The sequence below is a fragment of the Orcinus orca genome, chromosome 2, assembly GCF_937001465.1.
Source record: "Orcinus orca chromosome 2, mOrcOrc1.1, whole genome shotgun sequence".
NCBI lineage: Eukaryota > Metazoa > Chordata > Mammalia > Artiodactyla > Delphinidae > Orcinus > Orcinus orca.
Genome location: NC_064560.1, coordinates 93,480,663 through 93,505,383, shown reverse-complemented (window position 1 = coordinate 93,505,383; position 24,721 = coordinate 93,480,663). Strand labels below are relative to the sequence as shown.

At 53.7% G+C, this 24,721-nt stretch overlaps 1 protein-coding gene across 1 annotated transcript in view; it reads right to left on the bottom strand.

Annotated features, from left to right (window-relative positions):
• Positions 1 to 6,102: 6,102 nt before the first annotated feature.
• The window catches only part of IGDCC3 (immunoglobulin superfamily DCC subclass member 3), a 39,095-nt gene continuing 20,476 nt past the window's right edge, over positions 6,103 to 24,721 (bottom strand). Inside the window, exons 2-13 of the mRNA XM_049705917.1 lie at positions 13,896 to 14,040; positions 13,402 to 13,532; positions 12,818 to 12,955; positions 11,355 to 11,513; positions 9,963 to 10,128; positions 9,449 to 9,696; positions 9,082 to 9,246; positions 8,320 to 8,511; positions 8,062 to 8,166; positions 7,472 to 7,610; positions 7,093 to 7,312; positions 6,103 to 6,813 (exon numbers count right to left, since the gene is read on the bottom strand). Of these exons, the coding sequence (XP_049561874.1) occupies positions 6,616 to 6,813; positions 7,093 to 7,312; positions 7,472 to 7,610; positions 8,062 to 8,166; positions 8,320 to 8,511; positions 9,082 to 9,246; positions 9,449 to 9,696; positions 9,963 to 10,128; positions 11,355 to 11,513; positions 12,818 to 12,955; positions 13,402 to 13,532; positions 13,896 to 14,040 (2,006 nt within the window). The 3' untranslated portion in view covers positions 6,103 to 6,615. The remainder of the gene's footprint in view (positions 6,814 to 7,092; positions 7,313 to 7,471; positions 7,611 to 8,061; positions 8,167 to 8,319; positions 8,512 to 9,081; positions 9,247 to 9,448; positions 9,697 to 9,962; positions 10,129 to 11,354; positions 11,514 to 12,817; positions 12,956 to 13,401; positions 13,533 to 13,895; positions 14,041 to 24,721) is intronic.

Sequence of the window (24,721 nt, the reverse complement as noted above, 5' to 3'; positions counted from 1 at the left end):
ATATTGTCAGCTCACCGAGGGCTGGGTCTGTCTCTCCTGTGTGGGGCTGAGCGCATCTTAACTGCAAGCTTCAGTCAGACGTGGGTTGAGATCAGGCTTTCATCCCTGTAGCTGTAATTCTCGCTAACCCCACAGGGTGGCAGCAAAATCCTCCAATCACAGCCCTTGTCCCAGGAGCGCAGAGATCGCAGGCTGGGACGCTGCATCCAGAGGCTCCCCGCAGCTCCAGGGAGGCCAGGCTAGGAGTAGAGATCCCTTCAAGCTCACTTTCTTCTTTATCTCGTTCACCAACCCCTTCTGCTTTGGGTCACTTTGCTCTGCCCACCCCAGTTTCTCTGCCTGTAACAATGGGATCATTTGAACACAAACTGAACTCTTCACTTACATGAACTGAGTCCTGTCAGGCACTCCTTTTTTTTTTTTAACAACAGCTTTTTCAAGTTGTAATTCACATACCATACAATGCACTCATTAAAATGTGCAATTCAATGGTTTTTAAAATACCCACAGAGTTATGCGATCATCACCACAATCAATTTTAGAACATTTTCATCACCCCCAAAAGAAGCCCTGTTACCCATTGGCAGTTACTACCCATCCCCCGACTCCTAGCCCCCAGCCCTAGGCAACAACTAATCATCTTTCTGTCTCTATCGATTTGCCTATTCTGGACATTTCATGTAAATAGAATCATATAATATATGGTCTTTTGTAACTGACTTCTTCCACTTAGCATAGTTTTCAAGGTTTATCCATTTTACTGCTAAATAAAATCCTATTGTACGGTTATACAACATTTTGTTTATCCGCTCATCAGCTGATGGACATCTAGGTTGTTTCCACTTTTTATCTATTATGGATAATGCAGCTATGAACATTGCTGTACAAGTTTTTGTATACACATGCGTTTTCATTTTTCTTGTTTATATACCTAGAAATGGAATTTCTGGGTCATATAGTAACTGTATGTTCACCCTCTTGAGGAGCTGACAGATTGTTTTTCACAGCAGCTGTACTATTTTCCATTCCCACCAGCAGTGTGTGAGGGTGTCATTGTATAATGATGTTTCATTGAGACATCACCATGGTGTCTCATTGTGGTTTTACTTTTTATTTCTTTCATGTGCTTATTGGCCATTTGTGTATCTTTGGAGAAATGTCTATTCAGATCCTTTGTCCATTGGGATACTTGTCTTTATTATTGAGTTATAAGAGTTCTTTACACATTCTTTTTCTTTTTTTTTTTTTTTTGACTGTGTCGTGCGGCTTGTGGGACCTTAGTTCCCCAACCAGGGATGGAACCTGTGTCCCTGGCAGTGGGAGCACCGAGACCTAACCACTGGACCGCCAGGGAATTCCCATCTTTATACGTTCTAGATACAAGCCCCTTATCAGAGATGTGATTTGCAAATATTTTCTCCATTCTGTGGTCTTTTGTTTTCTTGATGGTGTCATTTGAAACACAAAAGTTTTACATTTTGATCGTGTTCAATTTATTTTTTTTCTTTTGTTGATTGTTCTTTTGGCATCGTATCAAAGAAACTATTGCCTAATCCAGAGTCAGGCCAGGCTGTGGGCATTTTGGAGGGATGGCAGGGCCAGTCCCTGCATCTTGACAATGGGCACATAGCACAGGGTGACCAACAGGCTACCTGTGAACTTGGGAGCTCCAGTTTCAACTACACCCCTCTTGAGCTCAAGGAGCAAGGCCCTATCCTTCCTGGTCAGCCTGGCTCCTCCCTGGGCCCTCCTCTCAGCCTCTCCTGCCCTCACCTCCCTGACCCAGGTGGCTCCAGGGGAGCAGTCCCTCTTTGTGGGAGGGGCATGGGTCTAGATGTCCCACTCCCTGACTCTAGCCTGAACTCAGCTCAGGACAGGCCCCCCCCATCCTTGGTTGCTCCCACTGCCCCCTTCCTGCTGCCAGCCCAGCTTCCCCCAACCCTGTCCTGAGCAGGGTTGCCCCTAGTCTCCATGTTCACATACCCCTAGTCTCCTGCCCCACCCCTAGTCTCCATGTTCACATACCCCTAGTCCCATTCTTTTCCCTCTCCCCTCCCTCGGGGCTCAGTCTAGTACCGAGCATCCTACTGTGGCCTGACTGGGTTGGATGCACAGGGCTCCAGGTGGGGCGTGGCTGTCCTGTCTTCCAGCCCTGCCTCTGCCTCTAACTTCTCTGGGATCCTGTGCAACTCCTGCACCTCATAGCTCTCAGTTGCCTTGTCTATCTCACAAGGGGGCCAATGGTCCCTTCGGCCTCTGTCATTCTGGGTCTACCATCCCTGGTGGGTGGGGATCTCAGGTTAGCACCAGCTCTCCTGGGTCCCTCACCCCTCACTGCACTAGGAGATGGAGCCGGCAGTGGAGCGGGGCCCCTGCTAGGTGTGCACAGGGGCGTGGTCCTCCCTCCCTGTGACCTCAGGACTGCCCCTGCCCCCCAGACCAATCTTCACTAATCATAGGGATGAGACCCACAAACAGGGCTTGGCTAGGAGTTGGGAGCACTCTCTGTCATCCTGCACCCCTCCCATCACACCCCAGGGCCATGGTGGGGAGCCTTCCCACTGCCCAACCTCCCAGTTCACATTTGTTGTCCACCCGTCCCCCCAAAGTGGTCCCGTGGTCAAACATGTCCACATCTTTGACTCTACTCCCATCAAAAGGTGGAATCTAACTCTCCTCCCTGGAATCTGCTGGCCTTAGGGATTTGCTCCTCAAGAACAGAACATGGCAGTGGCACTGTGGGTCGTCCAGGGCAAGGCTCTAAATGATGAGGCAGTTTCCGCCTGGCTCTCTCTCTCTCAGGACGCTGATCCCTGGCTCCCAGCCACCACCAGGCTGTGAGGCAGCCCAGGCCCATGGAGAGGCCACAGGTAGGTGACGGGGCCGAGGGCCAGCGTCAGCCACAGACGTGAGACCATTGAGCCTTCAGATGATTCCAGCCCCCAGGCTTCAAACTGCCTCAGTGGAGCAGAGACAGCTATTCCTGCTGGGCCCTGCCCAAACTGCAGATTTCTGAGCAGAAGAGATGTTAGGTTAAACCACTGACGTGGGTGCTTTGTTACAGAGCATTAGGTAATTGGAGCAGGTTGCAAGCCCTGGCTGCTGCTGCTTTCTGCCCAAAGACGAGTGTGTGTGTGTGTGTGTGTGTGTGTGTGTGTGTGTGTGTGTGTGTGTGTGTGTGTGTGTGTGTGTGTGTGTGTGTGTGTGTGTGTGTGTGTGTGCGTGCGCGCGCGCGCATGTGTTGAGGGGGGGGAGCACGGTATTCAGCCTGAGGCTGCTGGATCGTTTGAGACCTCAGGACCCAGATTCCAGCTGGGCCACTCAGCTGATACCAATTTCTGCTAAACTTCCTAATTGGAACCCTGCTTCTCCCTTTACCGTAGCCTAGTTCAGGGCCTTGTTAGGATAGGCCCTTCCTGTATTTGCATGTGATTTGTGTGCAATTTGCATACATCTACATGAGTCATATTAGGTGGTTTTTAAAGGTTTCTGCCTCCCTCCCTGGGGGAGGTACTACCATCTTGGACTCTGGAGGGACAGGGGCACTGGAAGTTACCTGGTCTGCTCTCCCATCCACTCACTGTCTGCTCCACCACATGACAACCCATCACCTCCCCAGGTGGTCCTTGGATGGCTTAGGTTGATGAACAATTTCTGTGTTTGTGGAGCTCTGTGTAAAGAAAGGTGAGGTATTATGTCTACATGTGGACTTAGTTCTTTCCTCTGGGAAAATCAATCAACCGCTTCCCCCAACACTCTGGACAGGTACCATGGCGGTCTCAGGATTCTCTTTCTCAGCTCAGCATCCACAGCGCCATCACTGTTTTTGGTTGACATTGGCCCCAACCACCCCTTCTGGCCTCTTCCAGAAGAGCCAGGCCAGGGGCTTTCAAATGTTTCTTTTAGGAGCAGTATCCTGTTTTCAAATGAAATCTCACGTGGAGTCTAACATGTTAAGACAGGTAAAAATAGAGCTGCTCTAGGTGAGGGTGGGCAGGGAGGCTCCCCCAGGCCCCTAGCCAGAGCTGGAGAACCCAGCTTGCAAACCACTATCCTCTCAAACGATGCCTCTGGGTATAGAATCCCACCCTCCAGACTTGCAGAGCCTCCCAGGGGTGAGCCCTGGCTTTCCATTTCAGCAGCAGAGGGGACACTGACCGTCTAAGCAGTTGCATTACACCATTGCCTCTTACTAAGCTCGAGGCCCGCTGAGACCTCCTGATCTTTGTCAGCACAACACCTTTAAGCCAAGTCTCTCGTGGTCTATCCTCAGCCTTGGCAGCCTCAGATACCTGGCTTCAGGAGCCTGGACTGAAGAGAGAACAGGGAGGAATAAAGAGGGCTGGCCAGGGGTCTGGCTGTGTGCTCTGAAGACAGTCACCCAGTCAGAGCCCCAGTTTCCTCAACTTCAGGATGGGGAGGAAAACAGTCCTTTCTCATAGACAGTGCATGAAAAGCATATAGCCCCGCCCAGCAGCTGGCTCAATACTGGTGGTCTGTCACTATAGGGCCGAAGGACTGGTCTCGGATCCCTCACTGCCAGCTAAGGAGGCACAAGCAGTGGTCAGAATTGCAGACTCTGGAACCTGGCGACCTGGCCCGGACACAAACTCTGATCCTGCTGAGACTGGCAGTGTGAGATTCAGGATGTTTCCTTCCTTTCTCTTATCCCTTCTCGGTTTCATCATCTGTAAGAGGAGATGATGATAACTAGAACATCGACTTCCCAGGGGGTTGTGAGGACCTAGGCAGCCTCCCTGCCTGTGGAGAAGACCCTGCATGCACGGTGCCTGTAAGTAGTACCCCGAGGTCTGCTGTTATCCCCACGGGCTCTGACCCTGTCAGGGTCCACCTGGCTCACCACCCTGGCTCCCCTAATCCCAGCACTCCCACGCCTCCCCCAGCGCCTGACACAGCCACCAAAACACCCGAGATCCACTTTGGCAACAGGACTTTTATTCAGTCAAAATGAGTGTGATAAAACCCAAGACAGGCCAGGTGGCCCCCCTCCCCCAGACCCACACTTTCCTTGGGAGAGGGGGTTCCAGGATGAAAGGAGGTGCAGAGAAGTCGCTGCAGGGACCAAGGGGCACTGCCTGGGAGGTCTGAGGTGCCCTGGGCTCAGGCCCAGTACTGGGGAGAAGGGACGATAACCTTCCCCGAGTCCACACACATGAAACCGCAGTCTTCCAGGAAAACACCACCAAGTGTACCTTCTTCAGCTAATTCACTAAAGTTGGGGGCGGGGGTCCCTAGAGGGTTGGGGGGGGTCAGGGACTTTATGGTCTAATCTCATACTTAAGGAATGCACATTTTTTTCCTTTTAAAAAAAGTTTTCTTTCTGCTATTTAAAAAAATGTTTCTGAGTGTAACCAAAAATAGGTATTTGTTTCCTTTTTTTTTTTTTTCTTCACCTTTAAGTCTTTCAAAGAACAACACAACAGAAAAGAGAAACAAGAAGTCACAAGAACATAAATCCTTAAACACACCTTATAGAAAAATAGCTTCCGGCCACATCTGCTGACATCGGTTGTTCCACTGTCCAGGGGCTGGGTCCAGCTGGCAGTGTCCCAAGGGACAGTGGGCTGGGGACCCCCCCTTGCACACACACACAGTACATTCCGGAGGCCCGTCTGTTCCAGCGGCTCTGTGGGCAGGACAGGAGGCAGGCTGTGGGGTGACAGCCCACCTTCCCAAGGCCCACGTGCAGAGAGGGTCCTGGGGGTCCCAGTCAAGGATGAGTTGGTGGAGAGGGTCAAAATGGGAGTGGACAGGCAGACAAGACAGAGCACTGGGAGCGTGCTGGGAAGTGGCTAGTTTTTGTTCCCAGGAACAAATTCTCCTCCTATTTTTGGCTTTTTTTTTTTTTTTCACATTTTCTTTGACCAATTCCATCTTTCTTTCTGCAGGCCCCGAGAAGCCCACACTTGGTGAGGAGTCAGGAGGGAGGGTCCAATGATACAGCACAGGCCCGGGAGCCAGCGAGCCTCGAGGTAGACATTTTCTTTCACACCTGGAAATGCTTTTTTTTTTTCTAAACTCTGGACAACAATGTGGGGAGGGAGAGGGGGTGCCCCTAAAGGGGCTCGAGGTAGGAGTACATTCGGGGCTCTGTGGGGCGGGGGGGCTGAGGCCACGGCCCCACTCCCCTGAGGACATTCATTCCGGCTGAGGTAGGTGCTGAGAGCCAAAACAGCAAAAATCCATCCTGAGAAAACAAGTCGTGGAGGGTGACAGTGTCAGGGGCCCAGCCACAGCAGGGGCACATGTTTGGAGTCGAATTCACCTTTCTCTCTCTTCTCTTTCCCTTTTTTTTTTTTTTTAATTTTAAGTTTGTTCTTTTTTTAAAGAAAAACGTTAGTTCAGTTCCAAGTCATGTGGGTACCAGGCAGAGGTTGGGGGGGGGGCCTTGGCCCAAGGGAGGGGCTCCTGCAGGAACCCCTCCGGGTCCTTGCAGGGTGTCCCTTGCCAAGGCTACTGTAAGTCTTGACAATCAGAGGAGCAGTCAGGACAGAAATGCTGGGAAGCCCCCATCCGAATCCCACATGACAGGAGAAATCTTGCCTTTGACCTGAGAATGGGGGGTTGCTCCCTCCAGAGCCTCCTGGACACTGGCTACTGTCCCGAGCGAGCTGGCAGGGCGGCTGGTCCTTCACTCAGGAGGCCGGGGCCCGTGTCCTGGGGTGGCAGGGCAGCGAGGGGGCCTACACAGGGGGCCTTGGCCTCAGACGTCATCTCCTCCAGGAGCCCGAACCCCTGAAGCGGCAGCATGGAGAACTGGGTCTCCTCACACAGGGTAGGGGCCTCGGGGTCCTGCTGGGGAAAGGGCCAGTCACACAGGCGTCAATAGGAGGGCCACAGGCTCGTGAGCCCCCAGCCAGGGGGTCAGGCTCTGGAGCCAATCCCACTCGGGGGTTCAGTCTCCAGGCTTCCCTGCCTGACCCGGGGGCACAGAGAGAAGCACCGGCTGCCAGTCTTGTGCCTGGAGAAGCCCTGCAGCTTGGCGGAGGCCGGTGACCAAGGCTTGTGACCAAGGTGAGGAGGGTGGAGCCTGAAGGAGGGGGTTGGCTTGGGGGAAGGCGGGGCACTCACCGTGGGTCTGGGGTTAGGTCTGGGGTCGGGCTGCCCCACGGCCCCCGCTCGGGGAAATAACTGCTCCAGTTCCTTCATGTCCACATGTTTCCCATCTCGGCCCAGCTGGCCCCGCTCTCCCCGTCCCGCCCCATTCAGTGCCAGGATGCCAGGGTCCCTCTGGCTCCGGGGGCCCTGAGGAGGGGAGAGCTGGTTTTCTACATCCTTACACAAGAGGACCCTAGGGGGTGAGCCAAGAGTTAGGGGGAGGGATGTGGGAGGAGCAAGAACAAAAGGATGGAGACAATGGGCCCCAAACCCTGCCTCCCCTGCGGTTTTCCGGCTCCAGGCCTGTCTACCCCATGCTGGCCCAGCCCCCTCTCCCTGGCCCAGGACCCACCTGCCCCTTTGGCCAAATAAGAGGAAGAGGACACAGAAGATGATGCAGGTGACCCCGATGTGGATGCCAATGACGATGCCTGTGGTAGACGTCTGGTTGGTGGCCTCCTCCTTCCGGCAGTCACATGGTGGGCTCAGGGCTGGGGGTGGAAGCAGCGGCAGGTTGGGGGCTGTGGCTCCCAGACACCCAGCCCTTGAGGGTTACTTCTCCCTCGGCTGCTCGACATATGAGTTGTCCTTGTTAATGGGACCCCAGCCCAACCTTTAGGGTTTTTTTACCAGTTACTGAGCACTAACTTTGTGCCAAATACTGGGAATAACACTTTACATGGACCATTTCACCCTCCAGACAGTTCTATAAAGTGGGTATTACTATCCCTGTTTTATGAAGGAGAAAACTGGGGCTCAGAGAGGTTAAGTAACTTGCCCAAGGTCACACAGCCAAGCATCAAACTCAGGTCTAAGCCTATGTTCTCCAGGGCTGCATGTACTGTTCTACCCTCCTGCCTTCCCTGGATGCCTGCTCCCCTCCTCCCTCAGCCTCTCTTCCTGAAGGCCAGTCTTTAGCCAGACCCCATCCCCAGCCCTCACCTGTCCTCTCAGATGCTCCCCTCAAAGACACGAAGCGGACTGTGGCATTGCCATCCCCATGCTGGTTGTAAGCGAGCAGCTTCACCTCATACACTGCAGTGGGGTCTGGGGGGAAAGCCAGGATGCTGAGGGACCTCCCCCGGCCCCACCAGGCGGCTGTCCGCAGGGTGAACTGGAGAAGACCTCTGTGAACCACCTCCTGGCACCAGGCACCACACCCCCGCCCAGCTCCCCAAGCCCCAGCCGTGTCCGCCTCACCGAGCTGGCTGAGGTTGTAAGAGGAGACAGTTCCAGGCAGCAGGATGGGGCCGGTGAAGGAGGCCTTGCTTGCTGGGCGGTAAAACAGCTTGAAGCCGCCCTCGTGCTGGGCCAGCCGGGGCCAGGCCTCCCACAGCAGCTGCAGGGTGGAGCTGCCCAGGACTCGCACTGACAGTGGGGGTGGGGCAGGGGCTGTGGGCGGAAAAGGAGGCCGAGATGTGAGGACTTGGTGGTTGAAGCTCTACCCTTCCACCTGCTACCAATGACCCAGACACCGCCCCCCCACCCAGAGCCTGACCGCTCTCTGACCTCTAACCCAGGGCCTCTGCTTGCTTAAATAGCACCTTTACGTGAATTAGAAAACAACACCCCTGGGACTTCCCTGGTGGTCCATTGGCTAAGAATCCGCCTGCCAATGCAGGGGACATGGGTTCGATCCCTGGTCCGGGAAGATCCCACATGCCGCAGAGCAACTAAGCCCGTGTGCCACAACTACTGAGACTGCATGCCACAACTACTGAAGCCTGCGCACAGCAATGAAGACACAGTACAACCAAAAAGAAAAAATCAGAAATAAAGTGTTGTCAGGTTTTTTAAAAAAAGAAAAAAGAAAAGGACACCCCTTCCTCCAAGTAGACCCAGCCCCGACTCAGCCTCAGGGCGAAGCACTCTGTGCAGTGCACAACCTGAACAACGGTGCACAGGGGTTCTGTCCTAATACCCTGAGTGTCTGTGGTTTTGTGCTCCACACCCAGACCTCACCTTCACCTAGAGTGCTGGCCAGGGTGGGGGCAGAGGCTGAGCTGGCCCCCCGGGGTGTGTAAGCTTTGATGTAGAAGCTGTAGGCAGTGGAGGGCTCCAGGTCGCTCACCAGGTGCTGAAAGGTGCTCTTGCTGACTGCTTCCTGATACTCCAGCTCTGGTGGGTCTGGGGAGGCCAAGGGTAGGGCAGGGGATTAAAGGGGCATGAGGGAATCCTACCCACACTGGTGAAATGAGGGCAGCCAGGGTGCAGCCGGGAGAAAGAGGGAAGGTGTTGCGTCAGCACGTGTGGGATCGAGGGGGATGAGAAACAGTGAGTAAGAGGGAGGGGATGCAGAGGCAGCCTTGCCCTCCTGGGCCCCACCCACCAGCAGCCTTCCTGATATGCAGGACATAGCCGATGATCTCCTTGGTGTTGACCAGGGGCTCGGTCCAGGACACGCGGACCTCAGTGGACGACACAGAGACCGCCTGCACGTTGACGGGGGGCCCGGGCAGGCCCTCGGCCCACAGCACAGTCAGCCTGGCGCTGGCCTGAGAGGAGCCAGCGCTGTTCTCGGCCATACACTGGTAGATGGCCTCATCTTCAGGGCCGATTCCAGAAATGGTCAGGGTGCTGCAGGGGGAGGGAGAGCCTCAGATCCCCTGCTCCTTCCGGAGTATCCCTTGGAGGTTGGCCAAATCTCCCCATTTGAAAGATGGAGAAACTGAGCCCCTCCAGAAGACAATAGGCTTGTCTGAGATCTCTCAGCAAGTTAGGGGCAGACCTGGGACGACTCAAACCCAAGTCTCCAGACCCCCAGTTTAGTGTTCTTCCCTGGTAGGAGGTGCACAGCCTCCTACCATCTGGGCCTCACACCGGCACACCCACCACACACGTGCCTGTTGTTATTCTTGAGCCTGACGTGGCCTCCTGGCCCCAGCACCTGTCCATTCTTCAACCACGTCACATGAGGGGGCGGCTCACCCTGGGCCTGGCAGGTGAACATGGCTGTGGTCCCAGCCGGCCTGGAGATGGACTGGGGGTGCTGGACAAACTCTGCTGGGGCTGGGGTTGGGGCGGGGGCGGGCACAAAGAAGCATAAGGGTCACGAGGGGTCAGGTGTATAGGGAGGGGACAGCTGTGAGTGAAGGGCTGAGGAAGGGGAAGAGGGTAGGGCCAGAGGTCTGCAGGGAACAAGTGGGTAGGGGACATACACACCCACCCCGCCCCGGGGAGAATCCTCCAGGTGGGGCCCACCCTCCACCCCCAGCCTAGCCTCTGGGAGATGGTGGCAGGCCTCACGTCCCTCCACCCCAGAGAGGCAGACCCAAGAGAGGACTCCGTTTTAATGACTGTTTAAAAGACTGACATTTGTATCCGAAAGCAATCAAGCTGAGCTCCCTGTTCAGGAAATTGTTAAATAAATAAATGTGCTAATAGGTTTGGCTGCACCTCTAAGGCCAAAGGCCAGTAATGACGGGTAGACGGATGAGCCCTCAGGACCAGCCCCCCTCACCCCTACATTCAATTCCACTCTCCTCCAATCCCAAGCCTCAAACTTCCATTAACACCAGAGAAATGAAATGCTCCATCACTTCCATTTGGACAGATTAACAGCACACGGAATGCTAAACAAATGGGCATTTAAGTTCCTAACTCCCCTCTCTCCCACCTCTCTGGGAGGGAACAACCACAGAAAACCCCTGAGAATGGGACTCCAAGCCGGTTCACGGAGACAGTTTAGCCCCAGGGCAGGAGGATGGACAGAATGAGCTGGTCAGCTGCAGAGGCCCCACATACCATGGGAGTGGAGGCCGGCTCTGTGTGTGTGTGTGTGTGTGTGTGTGTGTGTGTGTGTGTGTGTGTGTGTGTGTGTGTGTGTCAGGAGCTGGGGTGTGATAGTGTGAAATGACAAACACACTGAGAGTGTGCAGGCAGGTGTGAGCGTGGAAGTGCCACACGTGTGAATGAGAACAGCACGTGGAGGGAGGGACACATGGGGGTGACACAGGTGGGGGAGACCAGCTGAGATGACAAAGTGGAAATGACTGGGGGGGGTGGCGATGGCACCTGGAGGGGCAGATGACCAAGAATGTCCTCGCATTCCCAACATACACATTCCTGGGGGAGGGGGAGAGACACAGAGCTGCTGCCTTTGGCCTGGGCTGGGGCCCTGGAGAGGGAGCAGGGGCAAGGTTAGGGCAAGGATAGGAAAGTGGGTGAGTACACGGCACTGGGCTTGGGCCAGGGATGTCGATGAGGCAGGGAATGTGGGGCGGGGAGGTCCGTACCTTGCACCACCAGCCGGCCCTGTGCCGTCCTCCTCACCCGGGTGCCGGGCCTGTTGGCTGCACAGACGTAGACGCCCGAGTGCTGGACGGTCACGTCTGAGATGATGAGGTTCCCCGTGCCCAGCACCTGTATGCCCTCCACCCCAATGGGGCGACCATCTGAAGGGGAAGGGGAGGGTCAGGGAGGTAGGTGTGCAGGAATGTCCAAACTTGGAATCGGCCACCATCAATCTTCCAGGGAGCCCCTGTCTTTGACTCTTCCCTCTGAGCAACATGGCATTGTGGAGGCGGCCAGAGCAGCACAGAAAACTCTCACCCAGCAGGAGAGAACTGGCTCCTGATCCTAACACTGTCACTGCCTCACTGGTGACCTTCAAGTCCCCTCCCCTCAGTTTCTCAAACAGGAAAGTAAGGGGTTTGGGTTACATGGACATTTCCCAGCTTGATTTGTCTCTCCTGAAAAAAGTTCCTTGGTCAGATATCCATTCCTCTCCTTAACTGTCACAATGCGCGTTAATATAAAGGCTCTGAGAAGTCCTGTAGCAAAGGGATCTGGTTTACTGTTTCCCAAACTTGTTAGACCACCAAGCCATTCTTTCCCCTTGCAGATTTCACTTTGGGAAATGTTGCACCAGATGGTCCTTGCAGGGCCTATGGGCTCCTCCTAATGGTGAGGCCACTCTTTCCAGCCTCTCCCAGTCCCCGGGCCCTCCCCCCACCCAGGATCAGATTAGCACAGTCAGAATGCGAGGAGACAGCTCCCCATTCAGTCCCTGAAGTGGTGAAATCTACTCCATTATCCTGCCTGCTGCCCCCTCCTTCCCGGATCACTCAGCTGCTACAATGTGGCACAGTCTCCTTGTGAATGCGACCCCACCCCATCCCCTCCAGACTCTCCTTCCCCCAGTGACCTTTCCACTCAGACAATGTGGGCCCATCTGCACCCTTTCATTTCTCTCCTTCAGCTGCCTAGGGATTTAGGATGGGGATTTAGGGGGCCAGGTTAGAGACTGGGGGGGTCCAGAGAGAGGATGTGACAACTGGCTGAGATTTTGAGGGGTTTGGGATCGCATCACTGGGGAGGATGGCCAGGGTGTAGATGGCAGAGATGAGTCCGACCGGAAAGAGACTAGGGGTGCTGAGAGCTGCAGAGGGGTTCTGGAGGGCCCGATGGAGATGCCCAGAGTGAGGGGAGCATGGGGGAGGGGAGCTGGCGCAGGACTGCCAGGACTGGACGAGGTAACCTGGGGAGCTAAGCCATCTGCACAGAGGGAGGGAGAATGCAGTGGGCAGGCGGACCTCCCTGGTCCTGCCAAGGAGAGGGGAACCCACCCCCTCCCCAGGCCTCGAAGAGAACGGACCCCCACGGAGAACAAACAGGATTCCAAGTTCCCCCTGGAGCTGGATGAAGAGACTGGCCCTCCCAGGGGTGGGAGAGGCAGGGGCTGCAGGATGGGGCTCACCCAGGCGGCTCCAGGACACAATGGGGCGCGGGTTGCCCGTGGCGACACACTCGAGCACGGCGGTCTGGTGCACAGTCAGGGTGAGGTTCTCAGGCCCCACGAGGATCGTAGGCTCCTTGTAGGCCCCAGAGCCCGAGCCTGGGAGGAAGATGCCATATTTCTTCACTTTAGCTGGGACCCTTCCCACCTCCTCACCACACCCACCCACCCCCAATACACGGCCTAGGACATGGTGGGTGGGAGACAAGCTCCAGCCCAGAAGCTGGGTCCCATGCGTAGAGAGGAGAAGCCAGCAGCCCCAGGACGTTGCTCACATTCATCTCTGCGGTCAGGCCCCGCAGGGCCTCCAGCGGTGGGAGAGCCACCCTCACCCAACCACCCATAAGCAGAGAGTGGGCTTCCTCAAGGAGAACTGAGCCAGGGAGGGACCTCGAACGCCTCCTGAACCCTCACCCTGAAGAGCACAGAACTTCGTGCTCACAAGGTGCCCTGTATGCACTTGGCTGTCCAGGCTCTGGGGCTCAGTTGAAGAGGGACTGATTGGAGGGTGGGGAGAAGAACGAGACAGGGCCAAGGACCCTCACCTGACACAGTGAGGCTGGCCCCATGGCTGACCCGGACACTGGCGACATTGGAGGCCACACAGTGGAAGACGCCGCTGTCCTCAGCCTGAAGGCCTGTGATCTGCAGGACCCCCTTGGGCAGCAGTGTGTACCTGTGGCGGGAGGGCACGGTCAGCCGTAAGCAAGCACAAGCACCACTGGCCACAGGGTGACTCAGCATCACGGACACAGCCCAGGACCCGGCCACTACCCCAATGTCACTTTTGTCATCACAGACACACTACGGGACTCTCACAGGTGGATGCACCTGCGATTCCAGCCTCGACAACCATCACACACGGATCTTCGCGTGCATTCAAGTGTTGAATCTGGGCCCACAAACCACACAGATACTCAGCCTCAACAAAGTTGCAGAAACACCACCCTGGAGGCCGCAGGCAGGCCTACTTCAAGGCCCAGACACTGGACTGGCCTGCCTCTTGGTCATCCCTCCACCTTCCCCACCCGGGGCTCACCTCTCATTGTCTGTATCAATGGGGACTCTGTTCTTCTCCCAGGTGATCAGGGGTTTGGGAAGCCCATGGATTTGGCACTGGAAGCGGGCCACACCGCCCTCCTCACCCACGGTGGCCTGAGGGTGCACGTGGAAGTCGGACATGGCTGGAGAAAGAAAAGGAAATGTATATGGGGAAGGCACACTGCTGAGGTGCAGAGGGGATGGGAGAGGGCATGGGGGGCCTCGGGTCTGTGTCCTGGAGCCCTGGAGCTCACCCGGCTCAGGGCACAGGGTGTCTTCCCCCAAGCTGAGCTGGCAGGTGCAGGGCACAGCTTGCTGGGGGTACATCGGCACTTACCCTGCCTCCTACCTGTGGGAAACATCTCCCCCTAAGGGATGGTATAGGCCGGGCTGGGACACTTTGAGAAAGGTCTGGACAAATTCTTGGATAAACCTCTAACATGGAAATCTTGGGCTGCGGACCCACGAAGCCTAGTCAGAGAAAAGCCTTGCTCCCACGGCCTGCTCCCCACTTTTACAGCGGCTTTCGGATTTATTTTTATAAACTCCCTGTAAGGTATGCAAGTGCTAAGTATTATGCTGTACGTTTTACAGAATAGGAAACAGAGAGGGGAAGCGATTAGTCCAGTGTCACCCAGCAGGGACACTGGTCGTTAGAGCCTGGTTACCAGCACCCAGTGGCTTTCTTTGCCCTTCATCATCACCCCCTTATCCCCAGTTCTTCTGCAGCTTCTCAATGCACCCCAAGAAGGTGGTGTACCATCCAAGGTGACAAGCCTCTTAGAAGACAGTCAGACCTACCAATCTACATTTCAATGTGTCATAAATATTCAGGGGCTGCCTTCCCACCTTTTGGGGATCTGAACTGCTTGAGCTCTGATCATGGGAGGGGCCGTGGTGCACGCCCCCCACCCCCTTTTAGGCCGGTGAAGTGTTCCTGCCCACCCTCACTCCCATCCATCCTTACTCCCCAACCTGTAAAGCCCAGGGAAGGGGCCCCTCCCACATGGGTTCCCAGCTTCAGCACCAGGGCTGTGATTTCATTAAAATCCACTTTGCTTCAAGTGCGGGAAGGAGGCTCACCATCTGTCCAGGCAGGCAGCCCCTCCCCTCCAACACTCCATCAACTGGGACAGTTGTCCCCTCCCAGAAGAAGCCCTCCCTCTCCCCACAGCAGCAGGGACGCTGGAGCTTGTCCTGGTCCCTGCTCCTGACTCCCTGGTGCGGGTGGGCACACCCCGTCTCAGGCCCCCTCAATCTACCGGTCTGTTCAGGACTCCAGGGCAGCTCAGAAAGGCCGAGCCTTTGTGCCCTTCTTCCCAGAGTCTCTGGGGGCTGACTCTTTTGTGGCACATTCTCCATCTCATTTGCATGTGGTTCATTAAATATAAACATGCATAAAAATCCCCAGCCCAGCCTCCTCCTCCTTCAGGGCCTCCTGGGAGTATGGCTGATGGGTGTGAGCGCGTCCTTGCACGTGTGTGCAGAGCTGTGCTCGCTGGGAGGACATGGTTGCCTCTGTGTATGTGGTGTGAGTGTCCAAGCTGGATGTGAATGGGGGAGGGGTTGTATCCCTCAGCTCCTGTGGCTGGTGTGTGATTCTGGTTCTGTGTAGGTAATCAATCACACATGTCCCTGTGTAGGTATAGTCCTTACAAAGGGCACCTTGGGGCCCTAGGGGCGGGAGATGGGGGCAAGCGCCCCAGCTGGTGTCCCCATCAGGCTCAGTGAGATGATCCCCAGGGAGCACTGTGAGGTCAGCCTGCCCAGGCTCAGGCCAAAGGCTGTGTTTGGCCAAGGGCCTGCAGGTCAGCCCAGAGGTTTGGGGCAGGGGGCTGAGGCACTGGTAGGGCCCCTCTACTGCTTCCAGGCCTCAACCTCTAGGAGCGCAGGGCTGGAGGCAGGGCTAGCGAGCGGAGAGGGCACCCCGGCTCCTGGGTCAGCTGTCTATGCCCCACCCACCCAGCCCTGCCCTTCAGGAGCTGGGGAGCTGCCTGCCCCCTCCTCACTCCAGCTGGAGAGGAGCCTGCAGCCCCCCAGGGACTTGGGGCGGGGACTAATGGCTCTGCTGACTACAGATGCCTCCTCATTAAGGAACCCGAACCCTTTTGTGTTTCTAGCCCCCATTCTGGGCTCCCTGGAGGCGCCTAGAGCTAGGAGCTGGCCTGAGGAGAGATGCAAGGGAAAGGGCTGCTTCTCATCAGGGCGCACTGGATGGAGAAGTTTGGCCTCTAGCTTCTTTCTCCCCTAAAACTAAACAATGAAGAAGCATGGGTTGAATGTGATGCTGCAGAGGAATGCTCGAGCAGGAAGGGGTGGTAGTTAAGGAGCCAGTCTGATCATCTTCACACTGTACAACAGCGTCCGAGGGGTCCCCAGGGGCCCCTGGGATGCACCTGGGGCCCCTCCCCACCCAGGGCTTCACATCTCCCCTCCATCAGAGCAGCACCTTGCAAAACCTCTCTATCAGCTTTACTTAACTGCAGTTCTGCCAAACATTTCATTTGAAAGGTAGCTTTGCTTTTAAAAGTGCTTGAAAACCACGCATGTAAAGCCAACACATTCATTTTATAAAAGGGAAACTGAGACCCAGGCCCAGTTGGTGGCTCTACTGGCCCCAAATCAGAAGTTCCATGCCCCAAGCCCTCTGCTGGGGTGTCCCCAGCAAATTTTTCACTCTCCAAGGACAGGTGACCCCAGGGCAGACTGCAGGCTGGGCCAGCCTCTTCTCACTGGCTGTGAGTTGGCACTGTTACAAGTTGCAGGGACGACAGTGAGCCCCCGAGAAGGTTTTTCTGTCCCATCCCTCGGAGCCCAGCTGGTTAGGCAGTGTGGTCCGGGGGAGGGGGTGCAATAGGAGGGTGTGGTCCTCTTTATCTGAGGCTCCTTCTTCCCTCCCCTTCTTCCCACCCCTACTCAACCCTTGGGTCAGCCCTGTATATCCCTTCGGTGTCCTGGGGGATTGCAGTGAGACCGTGGGCAGGCAGTGTCAGGGTATAAAAGGGAAGAACAAACCTGACTCCATGTTGGATCTGTTTCTTTTTCTTTAACCTTTGTATTCTATTGCTTTTGCTACAAGTTAGTTGCTAAAGGGATGTTGCCTAGAGCTTAAAGTATACATGATGGCCCATCTCTGGGAACCCTGCCTCCCATAATAGGAGCGCTGGTCCTTTCCTCCACAGATGAAGGGGTGAACAGGTACTCTGCAGGGCCTCCCACGTCAGACTCCTGCCGCCTTCCTGTACAGGCCTTTGTCCACACTCAGCTGAGCTCACTCCGAGTTTGTCCACTCACTCTGAGTTCACTGCTGACTTCTTTAGGAAGTAAGGGGAGAAAATTTCTCAGGGCCACTTAGATCTCCGATCTCTCAGAGGGGAAACACGTTTGGTTTACGTGTCTGTTTTGCACTGGCTTGTACGAGCAGGCCATGGAGCCAGCTGTCCCTCATCGTGTCTCTCTGGGAGAGGGTCCCTGGGCAACCATGAGGACGTGGGGCTGAGGACTGGACCTCAGAAAACGCTGACCTCTGAGCAAGTCATTCTGGAGGCCACTGTGTGGTTGACAGTGGTGGGCACAGTGGCTGGAGGCACTATTTGTCAATAGTTTTTTATTATTATTATTTAAAATTTTTATTTTATTTATTTATTTTTGGCTGCGTTGGGTCTTCGTTGCTGCACACAGGCTTTCTCTAGTTGCGGCGAGCGGGGGCTACTCTTTGTTGCAGTGTGCGGGCTTCTCGTTGCGGTGGCTTCTCTTGTTGCAGAGCACAGGCTCTAGGTGCGCGGGCTTCAGCGGTTGTAGCACGCGGGCTCAGTAGTCGTGGCTCACGGGCTCTAGAGCGCAGGCTCAGTAGTTGTGGTGCACGGGCTTAGTTGCTCTGCAGCATGTGGGATCTTCCTGGACCAGGGTTCGAACCTGCGTCCCCTGCATTGGCAGGCGGGTTCTTAGCCACTGTGGAGGCACTATTTGTGGCCAGTGTGGGTAGCACTGTGTATGGGGCTGGTGGACATGAAGGTGGTGCTGTGGCTTGCGGCTAACGATGCTTTACCTTCCTGCTCACACCTGTTGGTCGGGTAGGAGCTGTTTCGGGTTCCTCACTTCAAGCTGGGTTATGGGAGGGGGTCGTGTTGGGAGGCCCCTCCTGTGTGAGGACCAGAGAGAGTGACAGGGAGGACAGAGGCCTGCTTGGGGGTCATTATGGAGAAAGGAAGAAGAAAGCACCTTCGTCCTCAAACAGTCTGAGAAGGAATCTCCCAGCCGCTCCCTGTCCTTGCCAGGGGTACAGCTAGGCCGTGGGGAAAGAGGGTTCACAGAGACAGCCCAGCAACCCACCGGGCTGGAAGGGAGCAGAAACCAGCAGGAAATGGCTCCTGGACACCCCTATAAATCACCCGAGGGGAGGGGAGTCTCCTGAGAGCCAGATCTAGAGCGGCTCAGGGAGGGGAGGGGAACTTTCCTCCTGGTCCACGACCTCTGGCAAGGTCAGGCCTGGATCTGATTAGACAGGCTCCAAGGGGACGCTGGGGGGGCAGGAAGGGTCGGGGCAGAGTGCTGGGAAGGAAGCCGGTAGCATACCCCAAGCCCAGCCTCCAACCCTTTGGCTACAGCCAGACTCCTATCTGGTGTGTGATGACAAAGAGATCAGTGGGCTTGCTGGGATGGAGAGTTCAAAACACAGCCTTTGCAGAAGCCAGCGGCACTGGAGGTCTGAGGCACCGACTGCCCCCACTCATACCGCCATTCAAGAGGAATAACCACGACCTGCAGACTCTTCCAAAGGCCATCCAAAGTCCCCTTCCTTGTATCCATCCCTGCCAAGGACCAGGGACACCCCGAACGCCCGGTTCCTCCTCACGCAGCTCAGATGATTGTAATGTTTTTCCTTATACCAGAGGCACAGCTGAATCCCATATGCTTCCACCCAATGCCCCAACTTCCCCCTTGAGAATCTCATTTTTTAATAAAGTAAGTAGCCAGCTATTAAGCACTTGAAATGTGACCAGTCCAGATTGAGTTGGGCTGTAAGTGTAAAATACACACTGGATTTCGAAGATTTAGTACAAAATGAAAAGACACTGAGCATTGGGGAAATGCAAATCAAAACCATAATGAGAGGCCACATCACACCCATTGGGATGGCTACTACCAGAGCAATAACAAAAAACAACAGAAAATAGCAAGTGTTGACAAGCATGTGGAGAAATTGGAACCCTTGTGCACTGTCGGTGGGAATGTAAACTGGTGCAGCCACTATGGAGAACAGTATGGAGGTTCCTCAAAAACTTAAAAATAAAACCACCATACAATCCAGCAGTTCCACTTCTGGGTATATACCCACAAGAATGAAGGGTCTCGAAGAGATATTTGTACAGCCACATTCATAGCAGCCTTATTCACAATAGCTAAAAGGTGAAAGCAGTCCAAGTGTCCATCAACAGGTGAATGGAGAAATAAAATGTGTTTATACATACAACGGAATATTACTCAGCCTTAATAGAGGAAGGAAATTCTGACACATGCTACAATGTGGATGAACTTTATGGACATTATGCTAAGTGAAATAAGTCAGTCACAGAAAGACAAATACTGTATGATTCCACTTATATGAGGCACCTAGAGTAGGCAGATTCATAGAGACAGAAAGTAGAATGGTGGTTGCCACAGGCTGGTGGGGAGAGAGGAATAGGGAGTTACCGTTTAACGGGAATAGAGTTTCACTTTTGGGAGATGAAAAGAATTATGGAGATGGATGGTGGTGACAGTTTGCACAATAATATGAAGGTACTTAATGCCACTGAACTGCACACTTAAAAATGGTTAAGACAAAAAAAAGATGGTTAAGACAGTAAACTTTCTGTTATGTGTATTTTACCACAATTAAAAAGTTGGAGGGACTTCCCGGGTGGTCCAGTGGTTAAGAATCCACCTTCCAATGCAGGGGACGCAGGTTCAATCCCTGGTCAGGGAACAAAGATCCCACATGCCGCGGGGCAACTGAGCCGGTGCGCCGCAACTACTGAGCCCATGCACCACAACTAGAGAGCCCGCAGGCCGCAAACTACAGAGCCCATGCACTCTGGAGCCCACATGCCACAACTAGAGAGAAGTCTGCGCACCGCAAGGAAGAGCCTGTGAGCCGCAATGAAAGATCCTGGTGCCGCAACTAAGACCCGATGCAGCCAAAAATAAATGAATGAATGAATAAATATTTTTTAAAAGTTGGAAAAATAATAATTTTGATAATAGTTAATAATTTAAAATATTGCTAACAAGCTGAAATGATAATATTTTGGATTTTAAAGACAGTTCAAAAAATGTAAAAAGTATTAATAATTTTAAAATAATGATTATATGTTGGGATAATATTTTGTATATATTAAGTAAAATAAAGTTTATTATTAAAATTAACTTCACTTGTTTCTTTTTTTTACTTTTTTTGTAAATGTGACTATTAGAAAACTTAAAGTTACCTACGTGGTTTGCGTTATACTCCCGTTGGACAGTCCTGCTCTAGAAGACACAACCAATTTTGTTCTTCACACAACAGATCTTCAAATACTTGAGGTCTGGGTTGTTCCCTGAGAAACATCTTCTGAGGGGAAACACCCTTAATTCCTTCAGCCACTTGTGATGTGAAATGATGTTCAGATGCCTTAAGCCTGAAGACCCTGGGGATGGTATGAACCCAAAGGGCCTTACACCAGCAGGGGACCTGGAGCAGATTTCAGCCATCATCTGTAGTGAGCATCCTTGTGTTGTCCAATATGACAGCCACTAGCTACATGTGGCCACTTTTAAAATTAAATTAAAAATTCAGTTCCTCTGGCTCCCTAGCTACCTTTCAAATGTTCAACAGCCACAAGTGGCTACAGGTTACCTTATGGGACAGCACCAATAAAATACTTCCATCATCACAGAAAATCCTTTTGGACAGCACTGGTCCACACCCAAGGCAAGGCCTCAGACCCACAGCTGCTTTCTGTCTTGCTCCCTCTCTCTTGCCGCCCCGCCAGAAAGCCCCCTTTCTTCTCCATCTTCATCACTAGCCCAGCTTTGCCCCTACCAGATCCCTCCTCTCCTGGCCACATGGACTCAGAGACTGCTGACAAGGCCCGCATTCGATCGCATCCTAAGGCTGTCACACTGCATGGCAGAGAAGGCCTCACACAGCACGATTTCTACTTCTGGTGGGGAAATACTTGCTGAGAGCATTTTGAGGGAGCAATGCAGTGAAGAGGTTAACGGTACAGGCTCTGGAATCAGACAGAACTGGGTACAAGACTCACCTCCGCCACTCTTAGCTCTGTGACCTTGGACAAGTTAGTCTCTCAGAACCTCTATTTTCTCACATATAAAATTGGGATGACAATAGCTCATGTTGCTAGAGCTGCTGCACTGGCGGGAATCAATGAGATTTATTTGTAAAGTGCTTGGCACAGTCCTTGAAAAATAGCAAATACTTGCCAGTGATTGTTGAGGGGAAAATAGTAGAATCTTGAGTTAAAAGGTGCTGAGAGGTTATGGAAGAGCACGGTAGGATTGGGGTTGGGTGGCCATCTACTCCAAGAGGGTAGCCGTATTCCCATGGAGAGGCAAAAGCTCAGAGAGCTAGTGGCAGAGCCCTCTGGAGAACTGAGTAAAGACAGAATCTGCAAGGCCTGAATGGTGAGAGGGTCAGTGCAGGGGGAAGGGGGCAGCCTGGTATAAACCAGAGCTTGGCTTGTATTTCACTTCTGCCTGGGGGCTTCACAGAGGCCCCAGTAGGTGAGCTGTCACTTGGAAGAAGCCATTGGGTAATTGAGGCCTTGATTTCTCTAGTAAAATGTTTATGAAGCCCATAAACTCATGCCTTTATTGGCCAGGCTCATTCCGGGGGATGGATGTGGCTCTCCAAGGTGTAGTTAAAGCACCTGCTGAACTCAGGCACCCGATGGCTACTCTGGCCTCCACCCAGACCCACCAGGCAGAGTGACTCCTGGAGGGCGAGGAGGCCAGCCAAGTCCACATGCTCTTTAAACTCCGCAGAGCACTTGTAAATGTCCTCTCTAAATGCGCATGGGAAGGAGAGAGGTGAGGGCAGAGAACCCTGAGTCCTGGGGAGGCTGGCAACTTGCCACAGTCCCGGTGGGATATTGGTTTTGTCATCAGGGTTCTCTGGGCCAGGCTTAGCCTCTCCAACACTCTGTCCCAGTCTCTCCAATATCTGGGTCCCCACCTTGCCCATGACTTTGGCTCCGTTAGGGAAGATCCCCTACATTGATTGGCGGATGACATTTGGAGTTGAGGAAAGTATGAACTTAGAAGACCTGTATTTACTTCACTGGCTCTCCAAAGGGAAGTCTGAGAGTTGAATTAAGGTTCTGAATCCAAAGAGTAGGTGTTTTTTGCGGGGGGCGGGAGGGAGGCACTGTGTGGGGTTTGGGTGTTGGATGGGTGTGGGTGGACGGTGTCTGGAGCTTACAAACATCCCCAGAAGACTGCGATGGCTCAGAGGCCCTGTTCAGCTTTGCTGGGGGTGATTGATTCATCTGGGCCTTTGCCTGGTGACCCTGCTCTGAGAAGCCTCTGGAACCTTTTGTCTCCCACTTCAAGCCCCTTACCCCCTGCCTTGGGCCTCTGAACCCCAGCCCCTCCCTCCCACCCTCCCACACCACCACCAGCTCACCACTCCCCGCCCAACCCCAATTCTAACACAAAAGGCAACTTTGTCTTTCAAGTCAGCAGCCATAAATCCACGTCTCTCCCCTCCCTCCTGGCAGCCACCTCTGACAAATGGGGTGGGGGGAGGTGGGGGACAGTGGGGGGCCAGACTCAGCTTGGGAAAGTCCTTGTATCCAGCTGTTGGCCCACTGTAGGCTGGTGAGCATCGAACCTTTATGGTCTGATCTTCGATTCCAACGGATGGGAAGACCCAAGGCACAGCTGCAGGAGGGGCAATCTGGGGCTCTCCGCAGCCTCTGGGCTGGGCTTTTACAACCCAAGGAGAAGAAAACCTCTCAAAGCCCTACTTTTAATTATTCAGCCCACAATTCAGAGGCTCCGGTTCTTCCTCCGATCAAGTCTTGTGCTCCCCTTCCCTCCCCTGCCTCCAGCCCACCGTGGAGGGAGTGAAGTGTGCCTGGGGGAGAGTGTGCTGTGGGACACAGGTGGTATGCCTGCCCGATGCGGCATACTGGATGTGCCACTGGGTGGGTGTGCCCCGCTGCTTTCAGTGTGGACCCTACACATTCAGGGGAGGGGAAAGGGGGAGGAGTATCACCCACCCCGTGTGACCACACTACCTCCCCCACTGCTAGGTTTTCAAAAGCAGTCCCAACTTCAAATACTTCGCCCTAATTTTCATCCCACGTATCAGGCAATGAGTCACAGGATGTGTCCTGGTTTGGGAAATACAGTCCTCTGTCCTATTTACACAGCACACCCACTGAATTAACTCTAAGCATTCATTCAACAGATACTTACTGATGTGTCTGAGAGAATGTTCTGGCACTCCTGAAGTAAATTCCCTTCATCCCACAGGCCCTGTCCTTAGGTTTTCTACGCAAGCTCCTAGAAATATCAGAAAGGTGAAAGCACCAGAGCCAGGGTCTTAGGTACTATCATAGTAATGTGGTCCTGAAAAACAGAAACCTGCAGAAGCCATGATGGGCAAAGGTAAGATATTATATCAGTATAACCCTGAGAGGTAGGGATTACTAGCTTTTCTGAGGTGCAGAGAGGTTAAGTAACTTGCCCAAGGTCACACAGCCATTTAATGATGATCACACGTTAACATTTAATGATGTTAAAGCAAGCATTTGAACTTAGAGTGGGTCTAACTCTAAATCCAGTGCTCTTTCCCTGCATCACAGCTGTGAGACACACACACACATACTCAAATGCTGCTCAAACATGACTAACCACACCTGCAAACACTGGCACAGAAAATCACAGAGGCGCACAACATCCCAGACCCTTAAAAGTACCATGCCTACGCACATTCAGAGACACCCGTGACACAGCAGGCTTCACTTTAGCTGAACTCCCCCAGGGTTTGAGGTAGGTTTCATAGCGCGTGACTAATGCAGATAAGCACCATGATAAGATGGTGTTATTAGTCCACTAGTGGTCACTGAGCCCACACATGTTTCCTAAATTCTATTAACACAGGTAAATAAACAACCCAGATGCTAGTCTCCAGGTAGCTCTTCCATGAGCATTTCCAGATCAGCAAACCGGGAAACCAAGCTGCAAGGATGGGGCCTGCAGGGTTACTCCTGTCACCTGTTGGGCCCTTATAAAATAGAGTAGTTTATTTTCCTGGTTTTGCAGGGGGAGGACAAAGCATTGTGAGATGCTAGCAGCTTCCATGGGGTGAGTGGGGGTAGGGGGCGGGGAGACGGAAGGTGGATGTGCTAAAGGGAAGGGTAGCTGTGACTGACTCAGTCCTTTTAATAACTGGATCTTGATAAAGCCAAAGCCCCTCTCTGGGCCTCTGTTTCCTCCTCTGTAAAATGGGGGAGTTGAGTTGGACAAGTTATAAAGTCTCATCCGGTTGTAGCCTTTGAGACACATGTGCTTCCAGGCACCAGCCAAGGGTGCAGGGTCAGGGAGTCGACTTGGGAATCTCTCTCTGCCTTAGACTTGAAAATGTCCAGGCCCAGCAGAGCCCCTCTCCATAGACTGCATGTCTCCGCCCGTGTCAAGGTCACCAATCTTCCTTATGTAAACCTGCCCGGGCCCACAACATCCTTAACTTCCGTCATTCTGGTCAGGATACCGGATCTCCCTCACCTCCCGGAAGGGCGTCTGGTTAGGGGGCCCAGGCTGGAGCTATTAAGTAAA